General features: G+C 45.1%; 1 protein-coding gene across 1 annotated transcript in view; it reads right to left on the bottom strand.

The window, feature by feature from the left end:
- The window catches only part of ADCY10 (adenylate cyclase 10), a gene marked incomplete at its 3' end in the record, with an annotated part of 100,015 nt that overhangs the window by 53,844 nt on the left and 32,422 nt on the right, over positions 1 to 13,749 (bottom strand). Inside the window, exons 14-18 of the mRNA XM_082612965.1 lie at positions 9,221 to 9,374; positions 6,825 to 7,017; positions 6,219 to 6,305; positions 1,247 to 1,521; positions 125 to 261 (exon numbers count right to left, since the gene is read on the bottom strand). Of these exons, the coding sequence (XP_082469091.1) occupies positions 125 to 261; positions 1,247 to 1,521; positions 6,219 to 6,305; positions 6,825 to 7,017; positions 9,221 to 9,374 (846 nt within the window). The remainder of the gene's footprint in view (positions 1 to 124; positions 262 to 1,246; positions 1,522 to 6,218; positions 6,306 to 6,824; positions 7,018 to 9,220; positions 9,375 to 13,749) is intronic.

Below are 13,749 nucleotides of genomic sequence, written 5' to 3'. Positions count from 1 at the left end.
TCCACCGTTCTTTGCCTCCCCAAAACCTCTGACCTGTATAGGAAGCAGCCTATGGAAAAGCCCATGCTTGCCACCCTCTCTGCAGAAGGAGACAGGGAGAAAGAACCATCATTATGGGACTTACTGAACAGGTTATTCCAGGTCACATTTGTCTTTTCCTCAGACTCTATTGTTTGGAAAACGAGTACCCTGTGATGGTCCAGGTTTTTAAGCAATTCTTCACAGTAAAATGGAATCCCACAGCTTCCCTCGGCCAGGTACCTGTAGTGAAAATAATGCAATCTATTTATATCAAAGAACCATCTTTAGGGCTTCCCTGGTGGCGCAGTGGTTGAGAGTCCGCCTGCTAACGCAGGGGACACGGGTTCCTGCCCTGGTCCGGGAAGATCACACGTGCCACAGAGTGGCTGGGCCTGTGAGCCGTGGCCGCTGAGCCTGTGAGTCTGGAGCCTGTGCTCCACAACAGGAGAGGCCACAACAGTACCGCAAAAAAAAAAAAAGTAAATGCATATATAATAAATGTATACATATATAATAAATACGTACATAATAAATAAATAAATACATATATACAGAGAGAAAGAGGGAGAGACAGAGAGACAAAGGGAAAGAACACACAAAATTCATGCCTGGAGTTATTTTAAATGAGACTTTGTCCAAGACGTTTCTCTTCCAGAAGCAAAGCAACCTCATTAGAAAGAACAGATACAGATACCAAGGTGGCTTGTAAACAGCCAGCTAAGGAAGAGGCATTGTCCATGTCGTTAAGGGGACTGCTGTCAAGACCCCAGGAGAGGAGTCACTGAGAAGCTCAGGGAGCACTGACGTCACCATCTACCATGACAGGGAACACCAGCACCAGACCACGTTATTACCAGCGACTAAGACCTTGCTCAGCTGTGGGCTGTGGTTCTTAAGGCTTTTACCCGTTTGCCTTTCATGTTACCTGCCCACAACAGCGCCCTTAGTCACTGTGGGTTAGAGTGAGTGTACCCATAGCAGCATGATGAAAGGGAAACAAAACTGATGTCCTAAGCAACGTCTGAGACGGTGTAACAGGGACCATAACAAGGAAAAGTGAGCAGCATCCATCCTATCAAGCAGGTTCAGTGGCCCCTTTGAAAGGCGGGCCCAACAAGAATCCTGAAATGGCCACTTTTAGACACATCTTAAGGAATCTGATGAAGTCTGGACCTGGAGAATGAGTGCAGATGTCAAGGCCTCAGGATAGAAATAGGTTACTCACGCATCTAGTTCTTTGGGGATGCCCCTGACGTTGAGGTCTAGGCAGACCTTGTTGAGGATGTCCTTAGGCTGCACGGCTCCAAGGGTGACATAGGTGGTGTTCCTGTTCTTCATTATGGCACTGGCAGCTGCACAGGGTATGTCGATGAAGGGAGACAGGGACATGATGATGAAGATGGGAACAGACCGGATAAGCTTCTCCATAAAGGTCCAGGAGGCTGAATCGATAAACTGGCCTTCATCGATGATGAAAATAATCCTTTCCTCTTTCACTGTCTGGACAAGGTGGAGAAACAGAAAGAAAAATGCTGTAGGACTTCAGGGTTTTTTTTGTTTTTGTTTTTGTTTGTTTTTTTGGCCGCACCGAGCAGCTTGCAGGATCTCAGTTCCCCGACCAGGGATTGAACCCAGGCCATGGCAGCGAAAGCGCCAAATCCTAACTAGACCACTAGGGAACTCCCGTGACTTCAGTTTTTTATACACATGTATGGGTACGCATGTGTATCCACCGAGTTTTGTGAAGCTAAGTTAAATCGGTTCTTTCTAATAACTTTGTGTTAATTTAGATTCCGCTAATTGGAATCTGTGGCAATTGGGACAGAACTGGCTGGAATAGACTCTTACTTGGTCAAATCTTTGTGTAAAGATAATGTAAATATATAGGATAGATGGGGTTTTAGTCAAGTTAAACAGCCATTACATAAAAATTACTGAGGTTTACTTCAAGTCATTCTCATCTATTGAAAAATGAAGGTCTCCTGGAAATACTTATTTGACATTTATTCAACCAACATCGATTCAACACGTACTTACGAAGCACCCACTGGGCTAGGTGCTGGAGGCAGAGTGACGAGAGAAACTCACCTGGTCCTTGTCCTGCTGGCAGTTTATGCTGTTCTAGCTTGAACTATGGCACATGTTACACTTAAAAACAGATCGTGTGTCCCTTTTCTTGTGTAGAGTACCTTTCCCTAACTAGTCTGAATTATTTATTTACTCATTAAGCATTTATTGTGCATCTGTTAGGGTCAGGTACTGTTTTAAGCACTGGGGAGAAAGTATTAGACAAAATATAGAGCTTACATTTACTGTGAGCCCCTGCATAGCGGGCCCTGCAATTCCATAGTGTAAGATGTCTAAATGGAGAAAACCTTCCCCACTCTTACTGCTCCAGACTGCTCTTGGCTTCTTTTGTTTCCCTCTGGGAAGAGATTGGGTTAAGCCATTCTTTCCCTCTGCATGTTTTTATAAACTAGAGCAGCAAAGGCTACATTCAAATTTCGAATTTCAGAAGATGATCATTATAAAGTATTATAGCCTGCCTTATCACATATATGTAAGTCCCCTCTTACAGCCCCATTCTGTCGCCAGATCGTTAGTTCTTCACTGACTCTGAGAATATTTTAATGAATAGGAGTTAGCATCCCATTGTTTTGTTTTGTTTTGTATTTGACTAATATCTTTAAAACTACGGGGCAGGGAATTCCCTGGTGGCTCAGTGGTTGAGAGTCTGTCTGCCAATGCAGGGGACACAGGTTCGAGCCCTGGTCCAGGGAGATCCCACATGCCACAGAGCAACTAAGCCCATGCACCACAACTACTGAGCCTGTGCTCTAGAGCCCACAAGCCACAACTACTAAGCCTGAAAGCCATAACTACTAAAGCCTGCGCACCTAGAGCCCGTGCGCCACAGCAAGAGAAGCCACCGCAATGAGAAGACCACGAATCGCAACAAAGAGTAGCCCCCACTCACTGCAACTAGAAAAAGCCCCCGTGCAGCAACAAAGACCCAATGCAGCCAAATAAATAAATAAATAAATAAAAACTACGGGGCAGTTAGAAATGTGAGTTTTAGTCATAGAATAGACTTGTCAGTGAATTATTTGTGAATTGGGGAGAGTAAAGCAGGAACCAAAAAACCTACATGAATTCAATAGTACATCAATGGCGCCAGCTTCTTCACATTTAAAATGAGGAGACTGAAATATTACTCAGCCATAAAAAAGAACGAAATAATGCCATTTACAGCGACATGGATGGATCTAAATATTATCACACTAAGTGAAGTAAGTCAGACAGAGAAAGACAAATATCATGTGATATCACTTATATGTGGAATCTAAAAAAATGGTACAAATGAACCTATTTACAAAACAGAAACAGAATCACAGATGTAGAACACAAACTTATGGTTACAAAGGGGGAAAGGTGGGGGGAGGGATAAACTGGGAGATTGGGATTGACATATACCCACTACTATATATAAAATAGATAGCTAACAAGAACCTACTTTATAGCACAGGGAACTCTACTCAACACTCTGTAATGACCCATATGGGAATAGAATCTAAAAAAGAGTGGATATATATATATATGTATAACTGATTCACTTTGCTGTACACAACAAACTAACACAACATAGAAACTAACACAACATTGTAAATCAACTATACTCCAATAAAAATTAATTAAAAAATAAAATAAAATGAGGAGATGGAATCAGGTCCTCTCTGATGTGAAAAAAGCCAACACTTACACTGCACCTACTATGTTCCCAGCACTATGTGATGTGCTTTCATAAATGAACTTATTTAAAATCTTCGTTAACGGACTTCCCTGGTGTTGCAGTGGTTAAGAATCCACCTGCCAATGTAGGAGACATGGGTTCGAGCCCTGGTCCGGGAAGATCCCACATGCTGCAGAGCAACTAAGCCCATGCGCCACAACTACTGAGCCTGCGCTCTAGAGCCCGCGAGCCACGACTACTGAGCCTGAGTGCCGCAACTACTGAGCCCACATGCGGCAACTACTGAAGCCTGTGCGCCTAGAGCCCGTGCCCCGCAACAAGAGAAGCCACTGCAATGAGAAGCCCGCGCACCGCAACGAAGAGTAGCCCCTGCTCACCGCAACTAGAGAAAGCCCGTGTGCAGCAACAAAGACCCAATGCAGCCAAAACAAATTTTTTTTAATTAAAAAAAAAATCTTCGTAACATTCATAGGAGGTGGCGCTACTGAATCTATTTACTGAGAAAATTTAGGCACAGAGAAGTTAAGCCACTTGCCCGAAGTCATACTGATAGTAAAGGATCCAAAGATTGTTGTCGTAGCAGAGTCAAAGCACAGCTTTACTCATGGTTTCCAACTAGGTTGTGGATCGGAACCAACTGAAAAGTTTCAAAACAAAAACAAATAACTAAACAGATTCCTAGGCCCAAACGAAGCCCTTTTCAATTTGGGGTAGAATTCACAAATCCATATATTTTATGAAGCTTCCTGGATACTTGTGATGCAAACAGTCCAAAGCCTGACATTTAGAAACTACTGATATAGCCTTATTTGCCTGGAGTGGAGAAGAAGGAAGTTGTATTATAAACTTACACAATGCCACAAACTTGAATTGTTTATTTATTATGTGCCAGACACTCTGCTGGTCAATAGTGATACAAAAATGAGAAAGAGGCTCCCTTTCCTTAAGAAGCTCACAACCTCCTGAGGGGGAGAGACACATATATAAGTAGCAAATTGCAATACAGTATGGAAAATACAATAAGAAATATGTTCAAAGTGTTACAGAAACACAGCAGAAGAGGAATTGGTCATGCCTTGTGATTTGGGGGAGTTCTCACTGAAGAGGTGATGTTGAATGATGAGTAGCATTTCTCCAGGTTAAAAAAAAAAAGTCTTGGGCCTCCCTGGTGGCGCAGTGGTTGAGAGTCCGCCTGCCGATGCAGGGGATACGGGTTCGTGCCCCGGTCTGGGAGGATCCCATATGCCGCGGAGCGGCTGGGCCCGTGAGCCATGGCCGCTGAGCCTGCGCATCCGGAGCCTGTGCTCCGCAACGGGAGAGGCCACAACAGTGAGAGGCCCGCGTACGAAAAAAAAAAAAAAAAAAAAGTCTTTTGGCTTTTATCTCATTAGTATTGAGAATTACTTGGATAGTAGTATAAAGCACAGGTTGGAGCGATTTGCATACACTTTGGCAGTTGTATGGAGGATGAATTGGAGTGGAGCGGTATGAGGCACAGAGATTAGTTGGAAAGGTATGGAAATAGTCCAGGAAGAGAAAGAGGCTGAACTACAGTAGGGAACAGAGGACGGGGAGATTCCAGAGTCAGTCTGAGGTAGACATGGTAGGACTTGTCAACTGAGTAAATGTAGAAGATGTGGCAACTGGTGAGGAAGGGAGCAAAGATAACTTTAAATGATGTGTGAATGAATTTGCTATTAACTAAATCAGGATCAAGATGAGGGAGATAGGGCAATAAAGTAGGGAAAAAATGAATTTAGTATTAGACACTGAACTGAGTGTGAGTCCCCATATCCAAGTGGAATATACAGTTATTGGAAATATGGTTTTGGTGCTTATACGAGAGCTGAGGAATGGGATATAAAGTTGGTGATCATCAACATACAATGGACAGTCACGATATTATTCAGAGAGCAAAAGTTAACATTGGTTGAGTGTTTCCAATGAAAGAGGCACAATTCTAAGTTTTACACATAATCTAGTCATTTAAACCTTACAACCCTGTGAGCCAGGTACTATTATTTCCTCATTTTATAGAAGGTAAAGTAAAAGCATGGACAGGTTGAGTCACTTGGTCAAGGTTACCCAGGTAGCAAGTGACAGGCCTAAGGGCTCAAACCTTGGTAGACTGATTACAGAGCCTATATACATAACCAGTTTGATAGACTGCATCTCATACAGAGGGAGAGAAAAAGAGGACTGGTTTTAAGGCGAGGCCAAACTCCCAGGAGTAATGTTAAAGGACTCCTTTCAAGCACAGCTAAATTCTGAACAGAGTCTTAGCTTGAGGTTTGGAAGGATGGAGGAAAATGAAACACTTTGGGTTAAAGCTTTCACATACTTCAAAGCTTCTTGCCATTGGAGTCTAAACCCTTGAGGTCACCTGGCTTTGCGGTGAGACGCCCAGTTTCCCCCTCCCCATTATTTGACCTATAGACGCTCTTACTTGCTCCAAGATCTTCATAAACAACGCTTCCAACTGCTTCTGCTTTCTCGTGGTGCTCATCCTGGAAACCTCTCGTGAAATAGGGAACTGTATAAAGAATTATGAAAATATTGAGTATGGGCAAATAGCAGAGGGAAATACTAGTTGTATGACTCTGGTAATTCACTTTACTGTTCTGTGCCTTAAAATCCTCATGTGCTAGGTAATCCATAACATCCCTTCCAGCTCTAATACTCTAGGTCATTGAATCGAATAGATACAGGGAAGAGCAGGGCACATTCTTGTCTTTGCCTTGGCAGTCACCTGTGGGAGCAGAGTGATTTCGTGCCCTGGACTAGCTAGTATAGTACAGCTATGATGGGAAGGTGAGAAAAGAAATGAATCAGCAGGTGGCTATTTGGGTTTTCTTGAGTCTGGTACCAATATATCTCAGGAAGGTGGCTCATTCAAGGATTGGGAGCCATTTCCTTACAACCTGGACGTTGCAGATGAGAAAAGAAGAGGATAATAAAGGCCAAGGAGATGCAAAGTCATAAAGCATCAGGGAGGAGTGGCCACATCTGCCCCCTCACTATTTCTCACAGGAGTCTAACACTAGCCAGTTACCTGCACATGGAAAATGTCATTAAGAAGACAATGGAACTTTTCATCCAGCAGTGACTTGACTTTCTTTTGAAGGTTGGTCTGTCGTTCTTTATAATGTTTGCAAGTATCCAGACCTAGTACATTGGCCATGAGTATCTGGATGGTATAAAAATTTTGATGGAAGCTGATCTTAGTCAACGCAATAGCAATAGTCCTGTTTATAAGAAAGTCAGGAATCAGAGTTTTAAAATATATTTTTTGAAAACAATAAAGGTTGAAGGAAAGCCCTGACTCTTCATATTCAGTTGTAATGACAGATCTCCCAAGCTATCTGGAAGCTGTTCTTTATTTGTGCTTCAGATACCCTCCCTTATTCCACTATGTTTCTAAGCTCTGTAAATGTATCCTAGCTATCCCTTCTTCTCTAGCCCTACCACCAATGCCTGGGTTCAGGCCCTCATACTCTCACCTATACTCCCTAACAGCATACTACTACCCCTGTCTAGCACCAAGACTCTCTGAAGGCATCACCTTTATAGAAGCCTGAAGCACCTAGGTAGATGCAAGTCTAGGTTAAGTCTAGACTCCTTCATGTGACATATAAGCCTTTCCAAGTCCTCATTGTCATTTCTTGCCACTCTCTGCCCAGCAGTCTCCCCTCCACCACCAACAAACCAGTGAGTGTTCCCTGCACATCCAACTGTTTCTTCTCTTTATGCCTTCCTTTGCTTTCCTCGGCCTGGAGTGTTATCACTTCTCACAGTCCCTCCTAATCCCTCGTTTCCTGTTCAGTTATAAATCTCAGCTCAGGAGTAACCTCCTGGAAATCTTCCCTGATGCCCTCAGGTTGGATGACATACCCCCCTTTCTCGTAGTTTTTACAGTACTCTATGGCGTGCTTCTATCACTGTCCTCACCACCTTCTATTTTTACTGTCATCTCTCTTTCCTTCTCTTTTGTGAGAACTCCTTGAGGGTAGGGATCAGGTATTATTCGTCTTCAAGGCTTTGCAACTTGTTATGGATTGATTTAGGCACCCCTTCCCCCCACCAATTCATATGCTGAAGTGTTAGCCCTCAGAATGTGACCTTATTTGGGAATAGGGTCATTACAGATGTAACTAGGTAAGTTAAGATGAGGCCATACTGGAATAGGGTGGGCCCCTAATCCAATATGACTGTCTCTTTATAGGAAGGGGAAATTTGGGGGATTCCCTGGTGGTCCAGTGGTTAGGACTCGGTGTTTTCACTGGTGTGGCCCAGGTTCAATCCCTGGTTGGGGAACTAAGATCCCGCAAGCCACGCAGTGGGAAAAAAAAAAAGAAGAGGGAAATTTTTGGACACAGACAGCACACATGGAGAACATCATGTGAAGATAGAGGCAGAGACTGGGGTGATGCTTCTACAAGCCAATGAACACCAATGACTGCCAGCAAGCCACCAGAAGCTAGGAAAGAGGCACAGAACAGATTGTCCCTCACAGCTGATGGAAGGAACCAACTTTACGACACCTGGATCTTGGACTTCTACCCTCCTGTACACCGAGACAATATACTTCTCTTGCTTAAGCCACCTAGCTTGTGGTGTTTTGTCATGGTAGCTCTAGCAAACTAATATAGCGCTTAGTTCCTGGAACATAGTAGGTACTCAGTAAGTGATGGAATAAATGAGTGTCTTCTGGTTATTTTGAATTATCCCTTCAGCAATGTTAAAGATATTTTAAAACTAGTCTTTCTCAGGCCTGACATTAAAAAAGAGTAGAAACACAGCTAAAAGTAAGATTAATCAGAATTTTCCCCTTAAAGCCTTTAGGTTAGATGGTGAAAGGATGTGAGACACCATTACCATTGTCTTGGTCATCATCACTGTTAGTGAATACCATACCGTCCACCTCCATGAGATGGGTTGTCCCAAAGAGAGCCCTCATGACATTCCTTATATGAAAAGAGACAAACAGCATGAGGTAAGTACATCAGCTCTGCCTTCCGAAGGAAACTCTAGAGGCCTTTCATTCTCTAACCATACTCTCAGGGCTCAGTGGTTTGAACTAGTAATTCCCTGTCGGCCACATGGATAAACTTAGTATTTGTTCTGCAAACCCAATCTATCCTCAACATTTATACCAGTTGTTCTCAAACTGTGCATTAGGAAACTTAAAAATATCAATGTCCAAGCCCGTCCTGGCATTAAATCAGGATCTCCAGGGGTCAGCCCATCTTCCATTTTCTCAGTTCGATATGTTTATCATTAATTACGTATCTAGCACAAGGGGCATGACACCCAATAATAACTGATAGATTGTGGATAGTTTACATAAGGCAACTTATATAAAGGAGAGGAACATTGAAACAAATGAAACTCTTAAAGATGTCAGGATTCTCTGGATTCACAAAAAAATGGTCATTGCAAGACACTCACCTGTGGTTCTCACCTTGAGCCAGGTACTCAATTTCCACTAGTATCTGGCTTTTTCCATATCCAGATAATCCTTCGTACATCAGGACTCGGCTGCAGTTAGATATCAAAAATTCCTTCATAGTACACATGAAGTATTTGATCTCCTTATCGCGTCCTGTTATTTTCATTTTTAAAAAAGGGAGAAAACCCACTCAACATAAAATAGTCTAAAAACATAAAAAAGCACATAGTGATACAGCTTCTAAGAATACCCTTGGAATTTCCATGGCATTGTTCATGGAGTTTCTTGAGGTCCTGTGCACTTTAAAATTTTTAAAAATCTTTCTCTAGAACTTTCCAGTTAAGAGTGTGGTTTTACAGTTTTGTTTTGTTTTGATTCCCACAAGCTGTGAGGGAAAGGATTCTTATAATGCTCATTATGATGTCCATCTAACTTTAGTGTAGAAAACTGAGATTTGCTTAAATTATACAACCAGGAATTAAACCAGGGCTATCTGACCCTAATGCTTGTTTTCTTTTCCTTTTTCTGTAACACACTAGAAGTAACTATAGATTATTACATTAGGAAATCAACTTATTAAAGTTAGGGTTCCCATGTTGAACAATATGGATAAAAATTTTTTATTTCCGATTCTGTGACGGAAACTTGCTCTTTGTAAATGAGAAATTATACTTATCTCAGGGCTACTAAAAGTATTAACAGTGATAAAAAAAATTCAATTTCCTAAACGGGCTCTTTGGTGGAGCTAATGGCGGAATCTGGGAGGGCTCACGCCAAGGAGTACTTCCCAGAACTTCTGCTGCCAGTGTCCTTGTCCTTACGGTGAGGCACAGCCACCCCCGCCGCTGCAGAAGCCCCTCCAACACTACCAGAAAACTGAAGCTTAGAAGTCAAACATTTTGAGAGAGCGGGAAGATGGCGGAAGAGTAAGACACGCAGATCACCTTCCTCTCCACAGATACACCAGAAATACAGCTACACGTGGAACAACTCCTACAGAACACCTACTGAACGCTGGCAGAAGACCTCAGACCTCCCAAAAGGCAAGAAACTCCCCACGTACCTGGGTAGGGCAAAAGAAAAAAGAATAAACAGAGACAAAAGGATAGGGACGGGACCTGCACCAGTGGGAGGGAGCTGTGAAGGAGGAAAGGTTTCCACACACTAGAAGCCCCTTCGCGGGCGGAGACTGCGGGTGGAGGCGGGGAAAAGCTTTGGAGCCGAGGAGGAGAGCGCAGCAACAGGGGTGCGGAGGGCAAAGCGGAGAGATTCCCGCTCAGGGGATCGATGGTGCCGACCGGCACTCACCAGCCCGAGAGGCTTGTCTGCTCACCCGCCGGGGCGGGCGGGGCTGGGAGCTGAGGCTCGGGCTTCGGTCAGAGCGCAGGGAGAGGACTGGGGGCGTGAACACAGCCTGAAGGGGTTAGAGCGCCACGGCTAGCCGGGAGGGAGTCTGGGGAAAAGTCTGGACCTGCCGAAGAGGTAAGAGACTCTTTCTTCCCTCTTTGTTTCCTGGTGCGCCAGGAGAGAGGATTAAGAGTGCTGCTTAAAGGAGCTCCGGCCCGGAGGAAGATGGCGGAAGAGTAAGACGCGGAGATCACCTTCCTCCCCACAGATACATCAGAAATTCATCTACACGTGGAACAACTCCTACAGAACACCTACTGAACGCTGACAGAGACCTCAGACCCCCCAAAAGGCAAGAAACTCCCCACATACCTGGGTAGGGCAAAAGAAAAAAAAGAATAAACAGAGACAATAGGATAGGGACGGGACCTGCACCAGTGGGAGGGAGCCGTGAAGGAGGAAAGGTTTCCACACACTACAAGCCCATTCGCGGGCGGAGACTGCAGGTGGCGGAGGGGGAAAGCTTCGGAGTAGCGGAGGAGAGCACAGCAACAGGGGTGTGGAGGGCAAAGCGGAGAGATTCCGGCACAGAGGATCGGTGCCCTCAGGCACACACCAGCCCGAGAGGCTTTGGCCGCCGGGGCGGGCGGGGCTGGGAGCTGAGGCTCGGGTATCGGCTTTCAGTCGGAGCGCAGGGAGAGGACTGGGGCTGGTGGCAGGAAGAGAGCCTGAAGGGGTTAGTGCACCACGGCTAGCCCGGAGGGAGTCCGGGGAAAGGGTCTGGAGCTGCCGAAGAGGCAAGAGACTTTTTTCCCTCTTGTTTCCTACCGCGCGAGAAGAGGGCATTAAGAGGGCTGCTTGGGGAAGCGCCGGAGACAGGCGCGGACCTCGGAGACGGGCGTGGGACGCTGGGGCTGCTGCTGCTGCTGCCGCCGCCGCGGGGCCTGTGTGCGAGCGCGGGTCACTGTCCGCCCCGCCTTCCGGGGGGCCTGTGCACCCCGCCACTGCCGGGGTCCCGGGACCCGGGGACGGCTTTCCCGGGAAAGCGCACGGAGCGCCTCGGACTGCTGCAACGTCACGCCGGCCTCTGCCGCCGCAGGCCCGCCCCACACTGCGCGCCCCTCCCTCCCCTCTGCCTGAGTGAGCCACTGCGCGCCCCTCCCCTCCCCTCTGCCTGAGTGAGCCAGAGCCCCCGAATCAGCGGCTCCTTTAAACCCGTCCTGCCTGAGCGAAGAACTGACGCCCTCCAGCGACCTACGCGCAGAGGCGGGGCCAGGTCCAAGGCTGAGACCCGGGAGCTGTGAGAGCAGAGACAGGGAAATCTCTCTGTGCAGCCCCGGAGGCAGCGGATTAAAGCTCCACGGCCCATTTGATGTGCCCTGCGTCTGTGGAGTGCATAAATGGACAGAGAATCATCCCAAATTGAGGAAGTGGACTTTGAGGACAAGATTTCAGACTTTCCCCCCTTTTCCTCTTTTTACAACGAATTATCCCAAATTAAGGAGGTGGACTTAGAGAGCAAGATTTCAGACTTCTCGCCCTTTTCCTCTTTTTACAACGAATTATCCCAAATTGAGGAGGTGGACTTGGAGAGCAAGATTTTTGATTTTTCCCCCTGCTCTCTTTTTGTGAATGTGTGGATGAAAGGCTCTTGGTGCTGCAGCCAGGAGTCAGTGCTGTGCCTCTGAGGTGGGAGGGCCAACTTCAGGACGCTGGTCCACAAGAGACCTCCCAGCTCCACATAATATCAAGCAGCGAAAATCTCCCAGAGATCTCCATCTCAACACCAACACCCAGCTTCAGTCAACGACCAGCAAGCTACAGTGCTGGTCACCCTATGCCAAGCAACTAGCAAGGCAGGAACACAACCCCACCCATTAGCAGAGAGGCTACCTAAAAACATAATAAGGCCACAGGCACCCCAAAACACACCACCAGACGTGGACCTGTCCACCAGAAAGACAAGATCCAGCCTCAACCACCAGAACACAGGCATTACTCCCCCCCACCAGGAAGCCTACACAACCTACTGAAACAACCTTAGCCACGGGGGACAGACACCAAAAACAACAGGAACTACGAATCTGCAGCCTGCAAAAAGGAGACCCCAAACACAGTAACATAAGCAAAATGAGAAGGCAGAAAAACACACAGCAGGTGAAGGAGCAAGATAAAAACCTACCAGACCTAACAAATGAAGAGGTAATAGGCAGTCTACCTGAAAAAGAATTCAGAATAATAATAGTAAAGCTGATCCAAGATTCTATTTCCAAGATCCAAAATCTTGGAAATAGAATAGACAAAATGCAAGAAACAGTTAACAAGGACCTAGAAGAACTAAAGATGAATCAAGCATTGATTAAAAACACAATAAATGAAATGAAAAATACTCTAGATGGGATCAATAGCAGAATAACTGAGGCAGAAGAACGGATAAGTGAGGTGGAAGATAAAATAGTGGAAATAACTGATGCAGAGCAAAATAAAGAAAAAAGAATGAAAAGAACAGAGGACAGTCTCAGAGACCTCTGGGACAACATTAAACGAACCAACATTCGAATTATAGGGGTTCCAGAAGAAGAAGAGAAAAAGAAAGGGACTGAGAAAATATTTCAAGAGATTATAGTTGAAAACTTCCCTAATATGGGAAAGGAAATAGTTAATCAAGTGCAGGAGGCACAGAGAGTCCCATACAGAATAAATCCAAGGAGAAATACGCCAAGACACATATTAATCAAACTGTCAAAAATTAAACACAAAGAAATCATATTAAAAGCAGCAAGGGAAAAACAACAAATAACACACAAGGGAATCCCCATCAGGTTAACAGCTGATCTCTCAGCAGAAACTCTACAAGCCAGAAGGGAGTGGCAGGACATAATTAAAGTGATGAAGGAGAGAAGCCTGCAACCAAGATTACTCTACCCAGCAAGGATCTCATTCAGATTTGATGGAGAAATTAAACCATTACAGACAAGCCAAAGCTGAGAGAGTTCAGCACCACCAAACCAGCTTTACAACAAATGCTAAGTAACTTCTCTAGGTAAGAAACACAAGATAAGGAAAAGACCTACAATAACAAACCCAAAACAATTAAGAAAATGGGAACAGGAACATACATATCGATAATTACCTTAAATGTAAATGTATTAAATGCTCCCACCAAAAGACACAGACTGGC

This window comes from Mesoplodon mirus, assembly GCF_964341445.2.
Source record: "Mesoplodon mirus genome assembly, chromosome: 3".
NCBI classification, from domain to species: Eukaryota; Metazoa; Chordata; class Mammalia; order Artiodactyla; family Ziphiidae; genus Mesoplodon; species Mesoplodon mirus.
Note: the sequence above shows the minus strand (reverse complement) of the source record. Positions and strands in the feature narration are given on the sequence as shown.